Consider the following 25,552-nt stretch of genomic DNA (forward strand, 5'->3'; position numbering starts at 1 on the left):
CCAATTCCACCCATTCCTAACCTTCCTATACCATACAATTCATTCCTAATTCAGACCATGAATGTGAGGAACAGTTGGACATCTTAGCCCCAAAATTAAGGCTATTCACAAGATCTCTGCTTCCAGTCTCCGCTGCTCAATTCTTCTCAATTCCAAGTAATCTCTCTTGTGCTCTTGCAAAGTAAGCTCCCACTGCAGTAGTTTCTCCCCCATTTCAGCTCCTCGCTTTTCTGCCTTCATTACTTAATTCTCAGAACATGTACTTTCTTCGTGAAGCCCTCTTGATTCCTTCCATTCCCACTCCTTGACTATAGTAAAACTCTGATAATCTGCTGTCAGATTATTCAGAAATCCTGATAGTTTGGTATCTGGCCCACCAGGTGCTGGTTCCTGCGTTCCCTTCAACTCACTGGGGCTCCAGTTTCCACATTCCCTTCAAGCTCACCTGCTTCATTTCATCATGCTCCCTTGAAATTTGTTGGGGACCTTTTCCCATGCTCCCTTTAAAATTGCTGGGTTTGCTGGAAAATTTATTATTCTACAGTGTAACATCTTTTTTTTAAAAAAATGAATTAATAGTGTGTTGATTAATGGAATAATATCTGATAATCTGTAAAATCTGCAAGCCACAAGCGGCTGGATGAATGAACCTTTACTGTGCCCTGTTTCCTCTCCTACATCCTATGGTCACTGATATCATTCACCTCTCTATATCTTCTGTCAGACTCTCAAGATCTCTCAAAGTTCTTACTCTCATAGAAAAATGTCACCATCACCCTATCAATTCCTTCAAAGTACTGATGAATCTTTAAATTTGTCATTCTTCTTGAAATATTGCAAAGTCTTTTGCCTCAAAATTACAACATTTATATGCAATGTGCAATATAGAAATAAAAAGTATTTATTGGGTTTAGTTTTCTTTAAAGAGATTTCCATTATCTCTGAGAGAAGACTGTGAGAGTTGCTGTTCCTAGAATTTATATGTAAGGAGCATTCCTCTCATTACAGCTGTGAAATCAGCTATCATCTGACCTGGTGCAGTACTCATCAAGGAACTATTTTAGTACATTTCTACTGCTCATGGAACAGCACAGATGGATTAAAGTGTATAATGCAAGATGGAATTATTCTGAGTACTTCACTTACTGAAATTACAAAGTTGTTCATAAACAACAGGCTTAAAATTTCATTTCACACAAAATTAATCTGTCCTCTAAGGTCAAGTTAAACTGTTCATATATTACACAATACTGGTTAGATTTAACAAGGTCAATGTACTTGATCGTTTTATTCCACAGTATTCGATTTTCAGAGAGTTATCAGAAAATTGCTGCAATTCAGTGACATGATGACATTAAAATGTACATTCTGATCCAAAACATAAGTAATATTGACTGTATTTTTCATCATAATCTAGGTCTTTGTGATGCGGGGTATTATTGTCCAATTGGCAGTACTGAACGTGCTCCAGACCAGTTCAAGTGTATTGCAGGGCATTACTGCCCTGAGGGTTCGGCTTTCCCCAAACCATGCCCTGAAAGGACATATTCCACAACAGCCAGGAACAAGGCATTGGACAACTGCCTGCCATGCACACAAGGTAAAACGGCGCTCGTCTCTCAAATTGTTTGATGTGCAATGAAAACACTACATGGTATTGTCTGAAATCCACTTCAAAATAATTTATATACTTGTAAAATATGTTCCTATTAAATAGAGTATCAGTAAAACATGTCGGCATCAGTTAAAAAGTATCCGCTGTGCTTACCTTGCAAATCAATTCAAAGTAAAGCTTAAAAGAGATTTCTAAATATGGTTGAAAAATCAAAAATAATGCAGATGCTGGAAATCTGAAATAAAAACTGGAAATGCTAAAAGACTCAGCAAGCCAGGCAACATGTGTAGTGAGACAAATAGAGTTACCATTTAAGATCAATAACCCTTTATCAGAACAGGTTGTCCTTTCCTAGGGTTCTTCTGCGAAGGCATTGGGTTAATTCACCCTACTGGTGTCTGTTTATCTGGTTACTACTGCCCAGGAGGCCAGAACTCTCCAACCCCAGCAGACTTCATGTGCCCTGCTGGGTCAAGGTGTCCAGCAGGAAGTTTCAGTCCTGACCCTTGTCCAAGAGGTAAAATAATTTCATTAAAAACTTGATCATTAATGTAATACAATTTTGTAAGATTTCTCTCTCTTCTCATTTTTGCATTTTCTTTTCAAAATTATTGTCTCCCATTCTCTCCTTTCACCCTCCAGCTCTGTCTGGTAGGTGGCATTAGCAATGTCTTCAATCATAGCTCAAGGGCAGTCTTGTTTCTCTTTGCTCATTTGAGAGGTGTAGTGTATTTCATCTGGATATGACTAAACTCATCCTGATTAAACTGAGAAGGCAACAATCAATTAATCTTTCTCTTCCATCTAAAGGGAAGGTTTTCCTGATTCTACATTCATTTGTCTTGGATCACATAGGCATAGTGAAACAGGACAGACAAATGAGGAAGAATGTGTATCTGTATTCAGCTATATCTGTTAGCCACCCATGAATGGATCATTGAATGCTTCCTTAAAATATCTTCCTGCCTCATTGCTACATCCAACACACCCAGAAATGGACTATTTAGCCTTTACCTGAAGCATTTTCTGTCATATCATTTTAATATTTCAACAAGTTCAGAATGATCTGATTGGCTTGACAAACACTTGTGGAAAGTCCTGCCTTGTGTGGAAATCCCTTGCCATGACAAATATTTGTATGTCCACATCATTGCCAGTTTTGGTTGCTAGTCTTTAAATTAAACTCCTAGTTACCACTTCTCTCATCCATTTAAAAAAATCTTCACATTACTTATATGATGCAGCTTGTGTGGTGATAGTATCCTAAATTGATGTTGGATAGGAAATACAAGGATTTTAACCCAGCGACAATGAAGGAAAACCTATGGAGGTCCGGTTTGGTGTGATTTTGTGGGGTTTCTGGTGCTCTCATATACCTGCTGGTTTTGGAAGGTGCTTTCATGATGATCTGATCATCTTCATTCCCTTTGTGGGCACCAGAAGCTTTTAGAAGTGACGGGTTAGGTTTTTGTTGAGAATCTCAGTTTCATTTTCCCTCCAGCAAGATTACAGTGCCTTTTGTGGTCAATAGGTTTCTATCAAGCTCTGACAGGCCAGCCTGACTGCAAGCCTTGCCCTGCTGGAGCCTATTGTAACACATCAGAATTGGAGAACCGGGGAGTGGAAATCCCTCAGCTCTGCCCACCAGGATATTTCTGTCCAGTCAAAACAGAATTTGCTACCCAACACAAGTGTCCCCGTGGGACTTTCAGCAACAAAGAAGGTCAAACCTCAACAGGTAAATGCTTAATCTATTCAGATCACCTTTCCCTTTTGAGGAAATAACGAATCTTATTTACAGGCAATTAGATTCGATCTTTCAAATGTAATAAAAGGGCGGCACAGTAGCGTGGCTGTTAGTGTAATGCTATTACAGCGCCAGCAACCCAGGTTCAATTCCATCCACTGTCTCTAAGGAGTTTGTACGTTCTCCACATGTCTGCATGGGTTTCCTCCGGGTGCTCCGATTTCCTCCCACATTCCAAAAGACATACGGGTTAGGAAGTTGTGGGCATGCTACTTTGGCGCTGGAAGCGTGGCGACACTTGCGGGCTGCCGCCAAAACATTCTATGCAAAAGATGCGTCTCACTGTGTGTTTCAATGTACGTGTGACTAATAAAGAAATCTTATCTAATTGTTAGTTCAGCAATAAATAAGTACTTGACTCATGAAAATAAATTCTGGGTTATTGCTGTGACTAACCTAAATTAATCTTTTTGCTAGCCATTTTATTCCCTCTCTACTCACGTGATGACCATAGGATGTTGATAAAAGTTTATTTGACTTGTGCCAAAATGCCAATGGAGTCCAATGAAGTTGAGCTTGCCGACAAAGCCCAATGATTCCCCATGGAATCCGTCTTGTGATTTGAGCCCATTTATTTTATGCACCGTGCGCCTCTAACTTTACAGCACATTCCTTGCTGATATTATTTCAAATCAGCAATGTTGCACCTCATACTGCCTCTTTATCAACAACTATTTGTTCTCATCAACCATTCATAAAAATGAGACAGTTCAATGATCCTGTGCATTTGAGTATTAATGCGTAAAACATAATATTAATACATACCAGAACTCTTTAATTAAAGGTGCCTTCAATAATGCCCTCTTGTGTGCAAAAAATACATATCATAGAATCATACAGCACAGAAACAGGTCCTTTGGCCCACGCTGAACATGTGAACATGTGACCCATCTACATTAATTCCATTTGCCAGCACTTGATCCAAAACCTTCTATGCCTTAGCAATTCAACAAGTAATATTTAAATCATTGTCTGTCCTCTGATTCTAGCTCAATGTGATCCTTGCCCACCTGGTCTGTTCTGCAGCCAAGAAGGACTGGTTGAACCTTCTGGTTCCTGTTGGAAAGGCTTTTATTGCCTTGCAGGAGCAACAACTCCCATTCCAACTGATGGCATCACTGGTGACATTTGCCCAGTGGGCAGGTATTGTGAGGCAGGATCTACCACAGGTAAGAAACTTACACGTTTAAGACTTCTGTATAAAATCTGTACAACTCTATATGAGAAATAAACTTGTTTTTATTCATTTTTGGGGATTTTGGCATCATTGCCATAGCCGGAATTCATTGCCCATCCCCAATACTGGTAAGCCACCTTCTGGGACTATTTCAGTCCTTCTGGTGAAAATAGTCCCACAGTGTAGTAGGAACAGGAGTCCTAGGATTTGGATCCAGCAATGATGATGGAACGGTAATGTATTTCAACGCCACGATTGTGTGAGACTTGTAGGAGAATTTACACATGGCATGTGCACCTGTTGTTCTTGTCTTTGATTTTATTGCAGGTGTGGGATAAAAACATTATGAACATGTTCCAGAAAACATGTTCCCAAGCATGTTCATAATGTATTTATCCCAAGCCTGCAATCAATGACAAGGGCAGCAGGTGCACTATGTTGTAACATGTCGGTGCCAGGAAGGAGGAAGTGTTTGAGATATCGACACACAATAAGGTGGATAAATCCCCAGGGCCTGATGGGATCTATCTCAGGATACTATGGGAAAGAAGGGAGGAGATTTCTGGACCTCTAATGGAGATTTCTGCATCTTCATTGGCCATGAATAAGGTATCAGGAGGATAGTTAATGTTGTTTCCTTATTCAAAAAGGGCAATAGGGATAAGCCAATAAACTACAGGCTGGTGAGCCTTGCATCAGCAGTAGGGAAATTACTGCAAACATTCCAAGGGACACTTGGAAAGGCCAGGCCTGATTAGGAGGAGTCAGAGTGGTTTTGCGCAGGGGAAATCCTGTCTCAAATCTGACTGAGTTTTTGAGGACGTAACTAAGAAAATTGATGAGGACAGGCTGGTAGCAACTTGCTTCACATTGTCTTCATCAAAGCTTCTGACAAAGTCTCACACAGTAGCTGGTACAGAAGGTTTGGGCACATGGGATCCAGGGCATGTTGGCAAACTGATCCAAGATTGGCTTGGTGATATGAGGCAGAGGGTAGTAGTTGAAGGGTGTTTGTCTGACTGGAAGTCTGTAACTGCTGGGGTACCACAGGTGCTGGGACCATTGTTTTATGTATATTTAAAAGGTTGTGAAAGGATACAGAGGAGCAAAAATCAGTTGGAAAGTTGGGCAGAGCAGAGGCAGATGGAATTTAATCCAGACAAGTTGAGGTAATGCATTTTGGTATGTCAAATACTAACAAGATATATACAGTTAATGGCAGGAACCTCGGGAGTGTTGGTGTACAGAGGGACCTCAGGGTGAAAATTTATAGCTCTATGAAAATGGTGGCACAGGTGAATAGGGCAGTGAAAAAGCTATTTGACATGCTTGCCTTCATAGGCCGAGGTACTGAGTATAAGAGTTGGGATGTCATGTTGCAGTTGTACAAAACATTGGTCAGGCTGCACTTGGAGTGTTGTGTATGTTCTGGTCACCACCGTACAGAAAGGATGTGGCAGCAATAGAACGAGTACAGAAGAGATTCACCAGGATGTTGTCCGGAATGGAGAGCTTTACTTATAAAGAGAAACTGGATAGTCTAGGTTTATTTTCACTGGAACATAGGAGGCTGAGGAATGAACTTGAGGTGGTTTATAAAATTATGGGGGGCATAGATATGGTGGATAGTCACAGACTTTTTCCTCGGGTGGGGTGGGGGGCATAGGTTTAAGGTGAGAGGGGAGAAACTTAAAGGAGATCTGATGGACAAGTTGTTCACAGAGGTTGGTGGGTATCTGGAAGAGGAAGTGGTAATGGTGGACACAATTACAATGTTTGAAAGGCATTTGGACAGGTACTTGGATAGAAAAGAAGCAGAGGGGTACGGACCTAATGTGAGCAAATAGGATTAACATAGGTGAGCATCATAGTCAGCATGGATAAGTTGGGCCGAAAGGCCAGTTTCTGTGCTGTACAACTCTGACTCTGTGACTATTGCCTATAGCCAAGCATTGATGAATCATTTTGATTAACTTTTGACTATTGTGAGTCTGGAGTTGCAGACCAGGTAGCAATAATCCATTTCCTTCCTTGACAGATATTAATGAATCCTTTGTGTTTTTACAACAGTTGAGTTTTTTCATTGTCACCATTACTGACACCAGCATTTTATTCCATACTTGTACAATTCATGAATTTAAATTCCCTAGCTGCTGTTGTGACATTCAAACTCGTGTCATCCTGTCACTAGTTCAGGCCTCTACATTGGTAGTCCAAAAACAGCACTATGACACCATACCCCAGGCAGAGGCATTATTCAGAGGTATGGGATAAGGTGGGAATAAGTGACTGCACAGATCCAGCATGGCACTGGGTCTTTAAGTTTTAAATGTGAGATCATTTGAGTAAGAGTATTCTGAGGTCTTGACGTAACACACAACCACATCAAGTGGAGTGTTGCATGAAAAATGAGGAGCATTGGCCAGGAAGCCTAATGATTGACTCCCTGAGTTTCCATTTGTTAAAATAAATTACTTGAAAGTTGTGAGCACCACAAACTGGGTATTAGTAGCAGATATCTGCCCCACTTCTAATTGACTGATCTGTGCTCCCACCAAGCAAAACTTTGTGGAGAAAGGTCATACAATTTACCATGGCAGCTCAGGCAAGTTACCTATAATAAAAAAATAAGAAAGATCTTTTTGATCTGAGTTGCCAAGATCATTGGAAGTTTTAAATGTTTATTATTACAAAACAGGTGTTGATTGTCCAGTTGGCTATTACAGCAATAAAACTGGTTTGACCTCTCCAAATGATTGCACCATTTGTGACCCTGGATTCTACTGTAACCGCCCTGGGATGACAGCCCCTCAAGGTCCATGTGCAGCAGGATACTACTGTAAACTGGGTGAGAGAGCAGCCTTTACATTTTGTTTTCCTGGAATGTGGATAAAGCTAGCGGGGCCACACATACTCCTTACTCCTGGTTGGACAAGAGCAATATACTTGCCAAGTGGCTTGGTAAGCAACTTTGGATAGCATTTAGTAATAAAACACCATAGCCTGGAGTGGAGCCCTGTGTTGGCCAGATCAGGTGGACATCATATGTTCCCTTCCCTTCCCTTCCCTGTAGAATAAAGTCTATACTTCAGTTTAATAACTTGCCAAAATGGATTGGGTAGCTGGTCCAACATCTATACCTGTTGGCTTACAATGCTTTACTTACTTGACTAGTAGACGTATTCATTTTGCTAATTTTCAATACTGTAAGCGGTGTTTATTTTGCAGGGATATTGGTGGAAATAGAACGTGGAACCAAATGTCATTCATACTTTTAAACAGGCTAGTTTTGAGCATAAGCATGCATGCATTCATGTGTTTTATTAATATATTGTATTATAATACTATATTAAATCTACTTTGTATATTTAACAAATTTAAATTAACTCTTAATACCAATGCAACATTTAACCAGTGGTAGATACACATTGTTTGGGCAGGCACGGTAGTGTAACAGTTAACGTAACGTTTTACAGCGCCAGCGACCCGGGTTCAATTCCAGCTGCTGTCTGTATGGAGTTTGTACATTCTCCCCATGTCTCTGTGGGTTTCTTCAAGGTGGTCCGGTTTCCTCCCACGTTCCAAAGGTGTACAGGTTAGGAAGTTGTGGGCATGCTATGTTGGCGCCGGAAGTGTGGCGGCACTTGCGGGCTGCCCCCAGAACACTCTATGCAAAAGATGCATTTCACTGTGTTTCGATGTACATGTGACTAATAAAGAAATCTTATCTTATCTTGTCTTAGTGTGTAAGTGAATAAATATATATGGTTGCAACTTTGTCATAAGCAGCAGAACTCGTCATTTCATGTTGACAATTCTCCTTCTGTCAGATGATGTGAAATATTGTGCATGGAAGTAAGAATTAAATAATCAGTGTGCTCATATAACATTCCCCAGTACATGAAGACCGGCACTGACATGTAATGGTGTGTAACTACCTTGACAAGTATTGCAATAACCCCTGTAAAAGTCTGAGTGATACAAGTGTTACTGCAGCAATTGTCCCATTCTGTGAGCTTCTGTCTGCACTGCAGTCTATTGTCTATTGTCAAAGCATTGTGAAATATAAATGAATAGATTCTGATATTCCTTGCTTAGAATATCTGCCCATAGAATATGTGGTTAGTTAGTAAAGCCAATAATTGTTCACTTGGATTCAGGGGGATTCTTTGATTCCAGTCACTTCTTAGGGGCTTGGCAACAGCCATCAGTCTGACATCAAATGAGGTTATAAAGTCATTATCAGAGGCAAAATGTAGCATCTTTAGCACAACTGAGACAAGTTAAGCTGATGTCTCCAGTCTGGTAGAATAATTTAGGTGTACTACCAAGTGCAGAGACTAAATCATAACTCTAACATTTATTTTTCGTTTGTAAATTACAGCAGTTGCTTTGATTAGATAACTCTGAAATGTGCATTTAGGCATGATCCATTCTAAGTTTAGTCAATGAATCCAAAGTTTTTTAGTAATTAGGATTATAATGCGTTGTTTATTGTTCACAGGTGCCCAAACACCCAATCCAAACAATGGGATTGAAGGAGCCCTCTGCCCCGTTGGTTACTATTGTACAAGTGGAACAGCAAGACCAGCCCCCTGTCCAATTGGGACCTACAATCCTTCAAAAGGTGTAAACGCTATTTACCACATAAATTTATCTTTAATGATGCATGACATTTCAGGGAGAACTTCATACGTGTAATAACACTGAAGATATTTGGTTTCATGTTGCACTGCACATACATGAAATCATCCTCTTTTGTTCTTTTGTTCATTAAAGTGGGATCATAGTAATAATTCGTCTGTAACAGGCTGCCAGTGATTATGCATCTTATAGATCTATGTGAAAGCATCATATATCTGATCTGAAGCGAATCACTTCTGTAATCTCTAGAAAGTGATGCTAGTTCTCATATTCCATTTGCTCAGATAAAATTAGTAAAACTAGAATACAAATTTAAAAAATGGAATTCTTACTTTTGCTTTTCAGAGAAAGTCGACTTATTAAAAAAAATTGTTCAAATGAACTAACGTTCTATTTATCTAAATTTGACTGCGCCATTACCATTCAGCACACGAGTATGAGCAAAGGAAGTTCTAATATAAATCTCAGTTGTGACACTGTGGCATTTTGTTTTTGGCAAAAGGCCAGACTTTGGCTGCCAGAGTTTCCCTCTGTAACTCTCAGGAAGTTTGGGGCTATGTGAATGTACAAGCACCGAATTTCCTCAGAGCTGATCACCAGCAATCTTCCAACTATAGTTTGACATTGGACTTTTCATGGAGTCTAGTGGAAGAGCACCAACTTCTGCTCTGCCTATTCAACCCGTGGCAGAGTGGATCTGGTACACACTGAGTGATTCCATTCATTTCAATGAAGGGTGAAATGAACAGAAGTTCTTGGTAATTTGCATTTTTTGTTTTAATGCATTTTCTAATGTATTTTTAATGTTTCAACTTTTAAGTTTTTGAATGCTTCTCAAGGCCAAAGGCATTCACAAATATCCTCACTCTGTCAATTTTGAGAGACACTTCCCTGGAGGCATAACTCAGCCATTATACGACATGGTAACGTGGACTGAGCAAGTAAGGGAGCACAGGCAGTTCTCAGGAAATTCTAGCATTTTAATTGTATTTGAATGCAAAAATAAATGTCACCCTGACCTAGTTGATTGCACTCATTTCCTGGTCTGGTAGGTATAAGCACAAATTCCAAAACCTGAACATGCGATCTAGGCTGGCACCAAGGTCCATTTGCCTGTTCCGCTGGCAGCTGATATATCCCTAACACACTGAAGAAGGGTCCTTGTGCCCCGATCAACACCCAGCTCTCAAAGCTGTCATTACTTTACGTACTCGCTCTGATCATTTCTAATACAGAGATATTCTTGTGCTTTCTGTAGGAAGGGCTTCATTGTCCGATTGCTTGCCATGTGATCCAGGACATTACTGTTCAACTGTTGGTCAGACCCAGCCCAGTGGCTTGTGCTTGGAGGGCTTTTACTGTATCAGAAATTCCTCCCAGCCTAATCCACGTGGTATGTATAAAAAATATTTTCAAGATTATAATTTAAATTTTTCCAGCTTGAAGAGCATTCCATGCAAATTGTAGTAGTTGGCTGCATTTTGGCTGGAGATAAATTCCATTAGAGTGTGAAATCAAGAGGCTCTTTCAGACCAGACAGATGAGGTCTGTGCTTGCACTCAAAGACAATCTATACTATTCAGAGTAAAGCAATTTAACCTAATCATTTGGAGCACAAGTGTTTTCCTCTGAAGCCTTTTCATATAAATGTTGATGCCAGATTTGTGTTTTAAGCCCTGGAAACCTAACTGCCCAATGCATCAGCTGATTTCATGACATTTATCTGAAAATAGTGACTGATCTAAACAAAAGAAGCCCTTAAAAACGCAGAACGCTAATCCATTTAAGGTTGTCTTCTCTGAGAATGGTCTCAGCATTAATCTGATTCATTTAATTTTCAATTACACACAAGCAATTCCTTAAAGTGCAAAGTTTGCACATTTGTCCTGTAGCCCCATGGGTTTCCTCCGACTGCTCCAGTTTCCTTCCATATTCCAAAGACCTGCAAATCAGGAGGTTGGTTGGCCACTAAATTTTCCCCAGTATGTAGGCGGGTGGTTGAATCTGGCGGGAAGTCGAGAGGTTATTGGAGAGTTGATGGGATTGTGGGGAGATGTGCTTAGTGTAAATGGGTTTTTGATGGTCAGTTCGGACTCTGTGATGAAGGACCTTATTTCCATGCTATATGATGCTGTGATTTCTGAGAAGAAGGCAGGGCACTTTCACTGCTCAAGGAGCAACACTGGTGGAACACAGGGCCACTTGGCCACAAAAAAGAGCATGACTCAGCACTACCAACAGAGTGACAAGCATGCAATATAAAACTAATAAATAATACCTGAGGTTGAAAATCTTAAAAATATGCTATAATTGTGTATTGCTATTTATACAATAGACTGAAGCAAATAGGTTCTCCAGTCAACAGATAGTACACTCCCCCTTTTTCTTTACTGCATCAGAAACACCCCCCAGTGTAAGGCATGGGTATCTTGAAGTAGAAATTGGTTAATTGTACTGGCTGCCTAGCATCCAAAACTTAGTCTCATTAACTTAAAATCAAAATTCCTGGCCAGCATTTCTGCTTTGATGAAAACTGTGTGACTATTTAAGATGGCACCTTATTTCCATGTAAGCTGTTGGCAGTGAATCAAAGAGTTATGAGGTCCAGTTGCACTCCAGAGATATTGTGTATTTAATCCAGGCTGGCATTGTACTGAGGTCGTACTACATCACTATACCACATACTGAGGCAGTACTACATCACTGTACCACATATTAAGGTAGTACTACATCACTGAAGATGCCTCCTTTCAGATGACATTAAAACAAGGTTATACTTAATTTCTCAAGGACATGTAAAAGAGAGGGTAATACTATTTGAAAGAAGAGCAGGGGAGGTCTTCCCATTATTCTGCCTTATAATTATCAACCAACATTATGCTTAAAAAAAATTTCAGTTTGTCATTGTTATTTGTAAGAGTTTGTCTTATGCAAATAAGTTGAAATGTTTCCTACATTACAATGACCACTAAACTTCAGAAATACTTAGCCATGAACCACTGTAGCACATTTGATTTGTGAAAGGCACTATATGTGCAATTCTTTTTTTCCATCTGTTATATCCTACTTGGTATATGTACACAAGTAAATTTGGCTCACACGGGGTAATTCCATAATCACATGCTACCAGTAAGCATGGTGTCCCCACTGGAGTGTGGTCTTATCTCTCCTTTGTTTTGGGAATTTGCACCCTCTGCCACTCATGCTAAGGTAACCCTAACATCCAGCCTAATGTTAACGACTGTAAGCAACTCGAAGCATATTAAACCATAAAATCAAAACTTGGGTAAAGCCAATGTGCGCATTCTCAATGTTATTTTTTTGCAGATGGTCAAAGTGGTGGAATTTGCCCTGAGGGATTTTACTGCAAAGCTGGAGCACACAGCCCTGTCCCATGTCCTCTCACAACATTCCTTAATCACAGTGGCGGGACTGAGTGTGATCTGTGTCCCTCTGGATTTTACTGTATCCATGGCAACAGGATTGATCCCTGCCCACTAGGATTCTACTGTCCAGCAGGCACTGGGACAGAAATCCCAGCATGCTCAGCAGGTGAGCAGGCTACAAAAAATTGCTTCATGGTGTCGACTTAAGTCTCAGTGATCTACAGTTTAAGTATTTTGTACATGGATGAATTTCTATTTTTGAACCTATGATTCTTCCACACCAACAGTGAAGTAGACTCAAAAATTAGAGAGAAGAATTTAAATGTTAAGTATTAAGCATTCATACATTTAAGTATGGATTTGCCTGATGGCTGCACTCTTACTTTTAAGTATATCCCAACAGTTATAAAATATAGACTCAGAATGCTACAACAGGAAGAATGTGGAGGCTTTGGAGAGGGTGCAGAAGTTTACCAGGATGCTGCCTGAATGGTATTGGCTATAAGGAGAGGTTGGACTAACTCGTGTCGTTTTCTCTGGAGCGACGGCAGCTGAGGGGAAGTCCTGATAGAAGTTTATAAAATTTGTGAGAGGCATAGATGGGGTAAACAGACAGAATCTTTTTCCCCACAGTAGAAATATCAAATACTAGAGGACATAGTTCTAAGGTGAGAGGGGGAAAGTTTTAAGGAGATCAGTGGGGCAAGTTTTTAAAAAGGAGAGTGGTGTGTGCCTGGAACATGCTGGCAGGGTGGTGGTGCAAGCTACATGATAGTAGTGTTTAAGAGGCTTTTAGATAGGCACATGAATATACAGGGAATGAGGGATATGGTTATGAAGGATTGGTTTAATTTGATAACATGTGCAGCACAGACATCATGGGCCAAAGGGCCTGTTCCTGTGCTGTACTGTTCTATGTGTAAAATATATAATAAAGAATGACCACATTTGATAACTCAGCTATCAGCAGTCTAACATTCATCTCAGTATTTTTCCCAAGGGTGTTCATTTAAACTGGCAGTATTAAAATGATAGACTATCATATCTGAAGAAAGAATATTGAAGATTAAGTATTCAGGTGGGTTTCTGAGGTTACTGATGAGGTCAAAGTGGATTCTTCCACAAATGGGACAGGAGATGCCTGACAGGGTGGTGGATAACTTGTTAGGTAGTTTGCTCCTTCTGCAGTTTGCACAGGGTGTCTGTGTGCTCCTGATGCATAACCTAAAGTTTCTCAATATCATTCTGAATGCTCCTCTTCCACCAAGGATTCCCAAGGGTCGGTGTGGTTGTTGAATATTTTTCAAGAAGGCTTTGAGCGTGTTCATGAATCTTTTCCTCTGTCCTACTGGCCTTCCTGTGAGAGAGCTCAGAACAAAATGTTTGGGGAGTTTTGGGAGTCTGCTGCCAGCCCAGCTGTGCCAATTGAGCATAACTAGGGCCTTAATGCTAGGACTGTTGGCCTGAGAGAGGACGTTGACATTGGTTTGCTTAATGCTTCCAGTGGGTTTGGAAGATATTGCTGAGGTGGCCTTGGTGGTATATTTCCAGTGCTTTGAGGCACCTAACAAAAGTAGGCCAGGTCTCAGAAGCTTACAGGAGGGTAAGAGTCATTGTCGTCCAATAGACAATAAATTTGTGCCAGATTTGAGGACTTGATCTTTAAATACCCTTTTTTCTCAGTCAAACAAAGACCGTCATGGCACATTGAAGGCAGAATCAATATTTGCCATTGGTAAGAGGCTTCCAAGATATGGAAAGTGATCCACATTTTCCAGGGTCTTGCTGTGAACCTTTATTGTTGGAGGGTGGTGTTGTACAGCAGGGACGGGGTAGTAGAGGACTTTTGTAGTGTAGAACCTTTGTAGTGCAGAATTTAAGTGTGAGACTTGTACTCTTGTATATTTCAGTGAATAAGTCACCAGTGGCTTGGGGTTCACCTCCGAGATCATGCAAACCAATTTTCTTTTCTACATGCTGCAGCTCAACTCCCTTACGTGGCAATAGTGTGAGCTATATATGTAGAACATTGAGGCACCAAATTTCAGAAGCAGAATTTACTGGGCTTCCATCACCACATCACACACGTAACACCTACACAGAATGAAATTCCACCTCGTGTCCTTTCTACTTCAGGTACATATGGAGGACGCACGGGACTAAAGGAAGAGAAGGATTGTTTGCCATGCAAAGGAGGATTCTATTGTGCTCAAGATGGCCTTTCTTGGCCTCAGGGGAAGTGTGATCCTGGGCATTACTGTACTTCAGGTAAGGACAAGCTTGTTATTTAAATCACAGCAAGAGTAATTGTGAGAACGTCAAAAGTGCTTGTCAGAATTTTGACGTAGAATCCTTTTTACCATGAATAATTTAGAGTATTGCTTAAAAACATAACCTTACATTGGATTAGAGATGTAGATGTGATGCCTACTCTCCATTAGCCTGGTTATCATCGTACTGCCCAGAAACACAGACAAATGATATCTTACGTAATACTACTATATTAATTGTCTCTCCATACCACTACATTAATGTCCTGGGTACTGGAATACCAAGGTTACAGTTCGACCAAATTCTAATAGGGAGTACGTTACTATTAAAAATATATTATAAAAATGTATTATAGAAAAACTGTAATAAGAAGAAGCCACAGAAAATAAACAGTTCAAAATTGAAAATAATTTGGGTACTGTTTTATTTGCAGGAGTGAACATTCCCAACCCTGGACCAACACAGCTCTTCTTGGGAACGGGTGGAAAGTGCGGTGTTGGACAGCATTGTCCTGCAGGGTCAGCCCAACCACAGCCATGTCCATCAGGAACCTACGCTGAAGAAGGAGGACTGGAGTATTGTCGAAGGTGCCCTGCAGGTGAAATGTTCCTGATGAGCAGTTATGCGTGTAAAAATTCTGGAATAGAAGTAGTGACTTTTATTACATATTCTTTGTGAAGAAGTGTAATACTCTTTGTTTCCCTACACATGCAGGAGATTCTCTTTATTCCTCCTTTCCCTATCATTGGTTTCACCATGACCTGGGAAGCTTTGATATCGCATCAGTTTCCAGATTGAGGACCTGCACTGTGATCAGGCCACTGACAATTCCATTGCTATTTGCATTTTTGTAGTGATTCTAAAGGACAGCTTCTACCCCATTGTGATAAGACTATTGAACGGTTCCCTTATACGATGAGGTGGGCTCTGACCTCACAATCTACCCTGTTGTGACCTTGCACCTTATTGCACTGCACTTTCTCTGTAGCTGTGACACTTTACTCTGTACTGTTATTTTTTTTACTGTACTACCTCAACGCACTCTGTAATGACTCAATGCAACTGCTCTGTGTAATGCATTGACCTGTACAATCGGTGTGCAAGGCAAGTTATTCACTGTACCTCGGTACAAGTGACAATAATAAACCAATACCAATACCCTCATTGTTTACACAATGAGCTTTGATGTATTGCATATTGATGGCTTATCAATTCATCTCCAAGGAGTTACAAATGTGCGTGTTGTCTGATGAGGTTTTTCATTAGTTAATATTTTGTTTTAAACCTTTGCATGCCACTTCCCAAACTACTGTCATGATTTATAGACTAGTTTGTTACTTGGAGCAGCAGGACTTGAAATTATTCAGTTTGATGTGCAGGATTAGATAACACTTTCAGATGTTCCAGGCCAAGCAACAGATTTCTTGGTGACCGCAGTAGCTCTCAGAGCCAGCTATTGAATTCAGTCAGTGAACACTCATGCACATGTACCCTGATTGTTCCTGCATTATAACTGCCATCTATGTTATCTCGGAAGCTACGACAGACAGTGTCGGTTGACTGCACAGAAGCCTTGCTGAGGTCATAAGCAGTTAAGAATGGCCCATTTGAATTCAGGCAAGCAAGCACTGATGTTCATAGCAAGGAACAAGTTGATGACTAATGCCACATCTTTTATATCTTGCATGGCAGCCTAAACTACAAAAGGCTAATAAGCTGGTGTATGTCTCAGTTACACATGCTATCGCATTGGTTTTCATCATGACAGTACAATTTGGACAAGGTAAGTATTGTGATATGATATTCATTGAATCAGAATAGTACTACAAAGTCGGAGCTAAGTCCTAGATCATCCTACCCAAAAACACCATGAATGTACCTTCACCAGAAGGACTGCAGAATGGAAACATGGAAAAGTACAGCACAGGAACAGGCCGTTCAGCCTGCGCTGACCATAATGCCAAATTAAAGTAGTCCCATCTACCTGCCATTGGTTCGCATCCCTCTATTCCTTGCCTCTTCATGTGAAGATGGCTCATCACCAAGTTCTTATGGTGAATTAAAGAATTGTAATGTATCTTGGTCTTGCCAGTGGTGCCCAGATCCCAAAAAAATCAATAAAGTATATCACGTTGATAATGAGATGAGCAGAAGACAATGTAGATCATGCTGACAAAAGCTCTTAATGATCAATGCCTCTTTTAACAATGTGCAAACTTCCTCATCTTAATGATACAGGATATTACTGTCAGTCTGCGGTGGTGACACCTGAACTCTGTTTACCGGGTTATTATTGTCCCTCTGGAACAGAAGAAGCCACACAGTATCCCTGTCCTCCAGGAACATACAACGGACAGTCAGGTATTACAGTTATCAAAGTTGTAAGTATAGTGTACATCCAAGTATTTCCACATACTTAAGTTTTATGTGTTATGAATTTCAGAGTGAATTAATATCTAATGAAATTTTTTAAAATATGTATTTATTCAAAAGAAACTGTTTTTGGATGTCATTTGGAACCAATGAAGAAATTTTGCAAATTTAACCTGTTGAATGTGAGACGATGTTTTGGTGCATATGTAGTTTAGGTGCTCATTTTTTTGTAGAGACAGCAGCAAATAAATAAGCTATGACCTATCTCTACACTAACCCATAAACCTAATTTCTTAACTTAACTTTCCTCAGGGAGTAGAAGTGAGAGGGAGTGCCAGGCCTGTCCTCCAGGGCAGCACTGCAGTGGATTTGGCCTCCCGAAACCTTCAGGGCCATGTGCTGCGGGTTATTACTGCACTTGGGGATCAGCAACCAACAAACCAACCATTAATAATTTGATGGTTAATACTTCCTTCAACTCCACCTCTGAGTACGTTTTGCCAATCTATCTTTTATCCTCAAGTTAAAATGTGATATCCAGTATAATTTGTTTTTATGCGCACTGTATGAATACAGTGCCATGTTGGATCTAGATTTTAGTTTTAAGTGCATGTGGATACTATATTTGGAGCAATTACACACATTCAAGTTTCAAATCACATCTAGAACTGAATTTACATGAATCTAATTTAAGACCTTGCTAATCTTTAGATGCATTCTGAATGTCTTCTCCCAATCTGAATACAAATTCATGGAAAATTCAGTTCAAATGTACTGAGATTTGATGTTCTGATCAAATAGGTGCTTTCTGTAGTTTATCCAATTTTTCATGTAAACATCTGATGCACGCTGCGTGTGCACACTTTCTTATCTTCCAAAAATATAAGTTATAGTCAATATCTTGTTGTAGGGAATCATTCAGTGAGATATTTTCAGAGCCATTATTGATGTCATTTGCCTGTGACCCTACATTCTGATCTCATTTTAGTTGGCTAACTTTTCAAAACAAGAGCTGCAATTATTGAGGTTTAAAGATTGTGTTTCCTTTTTCTGAAATGCACGTTTTAGTTGTTCTCATTAGCACAGTGACGGCAATACAGTGCAGTAAAACTCCAATAATCCAGCAAACAATTGTTTGGAAATCCTAATAGTTTGGTATCTGGCTCACCCATCAGTTCAGTGCATGAGCCGGAGTCCAGAACACCAGGGCTCAGGAACATTTGTAGTTTGTATTTTTCCTGCTTCCTTTAAGCTCACTGGATTCACTGGAAAATGTACTGTGCTACTGTGTAATATGTTTAAAAGGAAAAGGAAATAAAATTTGTTGGGATATTAATAGTCCAAGGAATTTACCAGTCCAGCACCACCAAAATCCCAAGGGTGATAGATTATCAGAGTTTTAGTGTATTGGGATTTGGATTGTTTATTGTGTTTATTAGTAGTTTTCCATTTGTCACTATCTGCTTCTGTTACACTACTTGCTGAAAAACAAAGGCCCAGATAGATCCCACTCTTTGTATCAACTTTAGTAATCAATCTTTTTCCCCTTCTAATGCTAGATGTGAATAACAATTCCGAAACTAACCATCTTGTTTGTTATTCACTGACATTTTTAGGTGCAAGTGGTGTCTGGGACAATACCAGATGACAGGTGGGCTTTGCCCAACTGGTTATTATTGCCCACCTGGATCTCCCTCTCCAGTACCATGTGATGCGGGGAAATACTGTTCAAATATAAAACTATCCATACCAACAGGTATAACTATTCTCAATATTTTGCATTTAAATTATAGTACCTGTCTGTTTAATTTTACAGCTTTTACAAAATCCTTACACAGTGATAGGCATTTTATTTCAAAATAAATTGTTCTTTAAGTCTCATTTTACATTGCTTGAAAATCAGATTTGTTTCTTTTCTGCACTGCCACCCTTTTGCTTTCCTGGTTTAGTTGTTCTAAATACATTTTTAATATTACTCCCATTTTAACATTACCCTGATGATTCTTAAGCAAACACTTTCTTGTATTCCTGCAGAGACTATTTAGTTTCTGAATCAACAAACAATGATCATGTCTTGTTTTAATATTCCCTCTGCTTGTCCCAGGAGAGTGTTATGCTGGATATTATTGCAATGCTGCTTCCACACAGCCTGACCAGCACATCTGCCCTGCTGGTTTTTACTGCCCAAACAGCACAGTGGTTCCTATACCTTGTCCAGCTGGTACCTACAGCAACAGCACTGGAAACAAAAGGGAATCAGACTGCCAGCCTTGTCTCAGTGGACAGTTCTGTGAAGGTAAAGAAGTGTAAAAATCTTGCACTCAAAGTAAAAGCAATGTATAGAGAAACATACATGGCAAGGAAATGTGAAGGAGCCATTAAACCTAAAATTACTTTAATCTTTTGAAGAAGTGCACACATTTAGGTATTTGCAATATTAGGATGTTTGACATAAATTCTAACACTGCAAATTAAATATGTCCCAAGAGATTCTTAAGGAAAAATCTATTGATAGGCATAGAAATTACTGCTGAACTTAACATTCCTCTGTCTGCTATTTCAACTAAGGCTCTGTTCCTGCTCCTTGGTGAGTTAATGTCAAATGAACACAATAAGAGCTCTTCAACATGTGTCCACAAGGAGCAGTTCATGTACTCTCTCTGAGTCACCTACCTCTCACAGGGACACATCAGTCCTTCACTCAACACCACCTCACAAGTTGGCACATCTCATTACACAGTGACCAAAACCAAGAACGCGGTGAAGAGTGTGTGAATGGCTCTAGGTCATAGCATGCTGCTGTGCATTAATGTACGGTGACACCAGGCAAGGGGAAATATACTGACAAGATTATTATTATTTGAACAAATGTGTTGTTTAAATGTGCTGAAGCTACCGTGCCACCCCAGTGCTGCTGAGGTGGCATGGTAGCGTAGCAGTTAGCGCAACGCTATTACAGCGCCAGTGATCGGGGTTCGATTCCCGTCGCTGTCTGTAAGGAGCTTGTACGTTCTCCCGTGTCTGCGTGGGTTTCCTCCGGGTGGTCCGGTTTCCTCCCACATTCCAAAGACGTACAGGTAGGTTAATTTGGGTTTAAAATGGGCGGCACAGACTTGTTGGGCCGGAAGGGCCTGTTACCACGCTGTAAATAAAATTTTAAATTAAAAAAAAATTAAATTGTATTTCTCTAAAATAATATTACTTTCTTTTCAAGGGCCAGGCAACGAAGCTCCTGATGGTCCTTGCTTGGTTGGATTTTATTGCCCCCCTGGTCAAAGCTCAGCGAGTCCCATATCATTTCTCTGTCCAATTGACTACTATTGTCCCAGCAGAACTTCCATTCCACTGCCATGCAAGGGAGGAACTTACCAAGCACAGGAAGGTCAGGAATTCTGTGACCAATGTCCAGCTGGTTTCTTTTGTCAGTTCACTAATGGTAAGAAAGGCAATATATTATCCTGACTGGCGTCTAATATGTTCGCATTTATTGATATAAATTAGGAAAATTGTGATAATTGTTAAGCAGGGATTGTTAATATTGTAATCAGAATGGCTGTCTTTGATTCTGTTGGATTAGGGTCTAAATTGTTATTTTTCTTGTAGTTTAACTTTTCTTGCTGCTTGCTTATATGTTTGTATAATCACCTATTTAGCTGTAAATGTTTAGTGGATTCTCAGTAATTTGTAATACAGCTGGTTCTGGACTTCTGCAGTTTCTTTGTCTGTAAGCCTGAGATGTCATGGCAATGTAAATCAAGACTGCCCTTGTTATGTCTCAGGCTGTTCTTATCAGGGAAGACTCCCTTTATCTGTCCAGTTTGAACCAGATTTCAGTCTAAAGAAGGACCACGAGGCAGGTTCTTTGTTCATTTACTGTTAGTGTGAGTTAGTTCTTTGTTCAAGTGAGAGTGAGTTAGTTACGGTTAGAGTTAGTTACGGTTAGAGTTAGTGTTATTTGCTCGCAGTTCTTCACTGCTATTTCTCTGTTATGAATATCTTTTAAAAAAACAGCTGTGACTACAAGATTTGTGCCTCATTCTTCCGAAGAAGCTTCTGGACAATATAATCTCCAGATCCAACAGTGAAATGACAGACTAAGGACCCCCACCATCTGGGACATGCCCTTTTCTCATTACTACCATGAGGGAGGAGGTGCGGGGATCTGAAGAGCCACATTCAACAATTCAGAAACAGCTTCTTCCCCTCCACCATTAGATTTCTGAACAGTCCATGAACCCATGAACACTTACCTCATTATTGCTTTTTTACACTATCTATTTATTTATTTTTGTAATTTATAGTAATTTTATGTCTTTGCACTGTATTTCTGCTGCAAAACAACAATTGCATGTCACCTAAGTGAATGACGATAAATTTGATTCTGAGATTGGAAAGGGATCAACTTTCAAATGGGTGTGAATAACAATGTTAATGGATAATGCTAGCTCCAAGTGCATACCATTTGAGATATCACAACATTCCTCTCATGCTTGCTGCTTTGCCCATTTACATCCATTACAGAGATCATTATAACCTGTCTGAATCCATTCCTGCTGGAGGTCAGAAGTAACTTCCTGTTGCAGTTGCTATTGATGAGGGAAGTTCACAAAGTACATGCTTTAAAACAAAACTTACTCAAGGGGAATACTGCTGCAAGGCAAGCTAGTAAACGGAATCATTAACGTTGTTCGGAATTGTATCTTCCACAGTTATCCACGTTACGTCAAAGAGATGAATGATGAAAGTGTAGCCTTCCCTGATGATGGCTGCAGTAAACCATTTTTTAATCTGAGTGTGGCCTCTGGTATTTGAATGAGCTTTGTTAGATAAGGCGAATTGATTGAGCTTATCTGGAATATTATGTACGACAAAACTAAATTATGGCAACATTTAATATTACAGAGCATCAAATCATCTGTGTTCTTTCTCCTCTTCAGTAACATTATTCTCATCTTCCTTGTCACCTGAAGGTTCTGGGGGGAAGTTCCCTGAACTATGTCCCATGGGCTTCTTCTGTCCTATTGGCACCACTTTGGGCACAGAGCATCCCTGCGCTCGGGGTACTTATGGTCCTTGGCCTGGTGCAATGAATGAATCAGGCTGTTTACCCTGCTCACCAGGTTAGTAATAACGATTAATGTGTTGAAATAAAGAATAAAGACGACTATAAATATATACCTCCTTTGAGGAAAGCAGCTGCACTTTAATGCAACAGTATAATCTTGTTTTGTTGGAGTCAAGCATCCCCAAGTTCTTTATGTTATGAAATAGTGGTAATAAACTTTATAAAATGGTAATTTTGGAAGTTAAGGGAATAAAGTAGCCAATATTGATATTATGTTCCTGCCCTTTCGTGAGCAAAGCACAGAAAACATTTAAGATAGCTACTGTACAAAATTACAAGTGTACTGAAGTTGTATATTTTGCTTCTATATTTTCCTCATGGACAGAAATGAAACAAATATGTTTGCCTTAGAAAGCTGTAGGCAACCAAAAGAAACATTTTGTACTAAAGAAGATAAATATTTAATATTGCACCATTAGTTTTCTTTCCCTCTCAAGTAAATGCCCCTTGGCTTCTTGCATTTAAAAAAAACATTTCAGGTTGTGGCCAATGATGATGAAGCCTCACGTCCTACCTATTTCTAGTTACCTTGGAAAGGTGGTCGGCCAAGAAGATTCCAGGTGACTTTCAGATTTAATCACATAGTGTCAACCTGAATGTAATTGGCTTATTATCACCCCATGTACTGAGAAACAATTAAAAGCTTTATTTCCATGCCATCCAGTCAGATCATTCCAGACATAAGTTCATCGAGTAGTACAAAGGAAAAAAAAGAATGCAGAATATGGTGTTACAGTTACAGAGAAAGTGCAAGTCAGGTAGACAAATAAAGTGGAAGGACCACAACGAGGTAGACTGAGAGATCAAGAGATCATTTCTAGTTCATCATATAAGAGGTCTGTTCAAGAATCTTATAACAGCAGGATCAGTTCTCCACCCCCCCCCCCCACCAGATTAATTTAGGTTTGTTCCACAACTTGCTGTGTTGGGAGTGATGTCACACCTTGAGCTCCCTGTTTAAAACAATAAACAAAACACTACTATGCTAAAAAAAAAGTGAAGTTGAGCTCAGTTGGTTATTTTTGGTTCTTCCTTCAACTGTCAACTTTGTTGCTGAAATTTATATGTATCTCACTGACAGGTATGCATTGTGCTTCCAATGGTCTCTCCAACCCCACTGGACCTTGTCACCCTGGCTACTACTGTACTGGAAGTGCCATCAGTCCAACTCCCATCAAGCATTTGGTACAATCTGCACAAAAAAAAATTGGATAATTATGTTTAAACAAAATATTTTAATCAAATATCTGTTCACTAGATAAATTAATATTTCACAGTAATATGTTGGTCTTGTTATCTCACAGCAATATATTTGTATAGAAAAAAGTAGTCAAATCAGCTCCTCCAGCACTCAATACGAACATCTCTGATCAACTATCTCAAAACCATATTCCTCCTCTCTCTCTCTCTCCCCTCTCTCTCTCTCTCTCTCTCTCTCTCTCTCTCTCTCTCACTCTCACTCTCACTCTCACTCTCTCTCTCTCTCTCTACAATGCCAGTTGTGTTGAGAAATGTATCTGTCTCCTCCATAAAACTGTCCAGTTACTTGGTCTCTAAAGCTGTCAGTGGTAACAAATCCCACAGGTCACCACCCTCTGGATGATGTAATTCCCCCTCAGCTCTTGCCTTGTAACCTGAGAGCATGACTCCTCGTTCTAGATGCCCCAGCGAAGGAAGACATCCTCTCCATATCCAGTCAATCTAACCTTGTGAGAATTTTGCAAGTTTCAATTAGATTTTTCTTATTCTAAATTCTAGTTAATAGAATCCCTGCTCGTATGAGAGTCCCACCATCCAGGGAATTGGTCTGGTAAACCTTTGCTGCACTCCCTCTGTGACAAATATATCTTTTAGATAAGGAGACTAAAACTGCACACAATCCCCAGGTGTGGTCTCATCAAGGCCCTGTATAGTTGTAGCAAGATGCCTTGCTCCCATTCTCAAATCTCCTTGCTATGAAGGCCAACATATTAGTCGCCATCTTAATTGCTTGTTTCACCTGCATGTTTGCTTTCAGTGACTGGTGTACAAGTCTCCCTGTGTATCACCATTTCCCATTTAAATAATATACTGCCTTTCTATTTCTCTTACTGAAGTGATAACTTTGCAGTTAAACATGTTATACTGCCTCCACCATGTCTTTGCACCCTTGTTCAATCTGTCTACATCAACTTGAAGCTTCTTTGCAGACTCCTCACCATTTATAATCCCACTCAGTTTAATGTCATCAGCAAACTTTGAAACATCATTAGTTCCCTCATCCAAATCATTGATATTTATTAATGGCTGAGGCCCAAGCACGGATTCCTGTAGTACCCCACTAATTAGTGCCTACCACCCTAAAAAAGACCTATTTATTCCTACCCTTGGTTTCTGTAGTATTTGGTTTTTCCTTCAGTTGTCAAACTCTTGTGTATTATCATTTTCAGGACTGTATTGTGCTTCTAATAGCCTCTCCAGCCTCATGGGACTTGGTGACTTACTTCAATACCTTGCCAATCCATTACCTAACACAAGACCTGGGGGTCTAAGTCTGTAGTTCCCTGAAAGTGATAACATTGGTGAAGGAGGCATATGGAATGCTTGCCTTAATAGGTCAGGGCATAGAATATAAGAGTTAGGACTTTATGTTACAACTTTACACGACACTGGTTAGGCCACACTTGAAAGGATGTGATTGAGCTGAAGAAAGTACAGAGGGCATTCACCACGATATTACCTGATTGGAGGACATTAATTATGGGGAGAGATTTAGATAAGCTAGGCTTGTTTTCCCTGGAGTGAAGGAGGCTATGGGTTGACCTGATAGAAGTATATAAAAGTAACTTCAACATTTTTAAACCTAGCTAGTTAAACATTAGAGAAGGTGCAGAGGAGATTTACCAGGATGCTGCCTGGACTGGGGATCATATCTTATGAGGATAGGTTGAGCGAGGTCGGGCTTTTCTCTTTGGAGTGAAGGAGAATGAGAAGTGACTTGATAGAGGTGTACATGATGATAAGAGGCATAGATCAAGTGGACAGTCAGAGACTTTTCCCAGGGTGAAAATGGCTAGCACAAGGGGACATAATTTTAAGATGATTGGAGGAAGGTATAGGGGTGATGACAAAGGTAAGTTTTTTTACACAGAGAGTAGTGGGTGCGTGGAACACA

General features: G+C 40.0%; 1 protein-coding gene across 1 annotated transcript in view; it reads left to right on the forward strand.

Annotated features, from left to right (window-relative positions):
- The window catches only part of LOC127583578 (platelet endothelial aggregation receptor 1-like), a 35,123-nt gene extending 11,510 nt beyond the window's left edge, over nt 1–23,613 (forward strand). The window contains exons 8-23 of the mRNA XM_052039700.1: nt 1,418–1,600; nt 1,971–2,132; nt 3,147–3,353; nt 4,412–4,591; nt 7,298–7,447; nt 9,104–9,226; nt 10,502–10,636; nt 12,571–12,795; nt 14,766–14,897; nt 15,334–15,498; nt 17,139–17,261; nt 17,586–17,763; nt 18,890–19,029; nt 19,378–19,569; nt 20,488–20,709; nt 23,480–23,613. Coding sequence (XP_051895660.1) covers nt 1,418–1,600; nt 1,971–2,132; nt 3,147–3,353; nt 4,412–4,591; nt 7,298–7,447; nt 9,104–9,226; nt 10,502–10,636; nt 12,571–12,795; nt 14,766–14,897; nt 15,334–15,498; nt 17,139–17,261; nt 17,586–17,763; nt 18,890–19,029; nt 19,378–19,569; nt 20,488–20,709; nt 23,480–23,613 — 2,651 coding nt within the window. The remainder of the gene's footprint in view (nt 1–1,417; nt 1,601–1,970; nt 2,133–3,146; nt 3,354–4,411; nt 4,592–7,297; nt 7,448–9,103; nt 9,227–10,501; nt 10,637–12,570; nt 12,796–14,765; nt 14,898–15,333; nt 15,499–17,138; nt 17,262–17,585; nt 17,764–18,889; nt 19,030–19,377; nt 19,570–20,487; nt 20,710–23,479) is intronic.
- Nucleotides 23,614–25,552: the final 1,939 nt, after the last annotated feature.

The sequence above is a fragment of the Pristis pectinata genome, chromosome 27, assembly GCF_009764475.1.
Source record: "Pristis pectinata isolate sPriPec2 chromosome 27, sPriPec2.1.pri, whole genome shotgun sequence".
In the NCBI taxonomy this organism is placed as follows: domain Eukaryota; kingdom Metazoa; phylum Chordata; class Chondrichthyes; order Rhinopristiformes; family Pristidae; genus Pristis; species Pristis pectinata.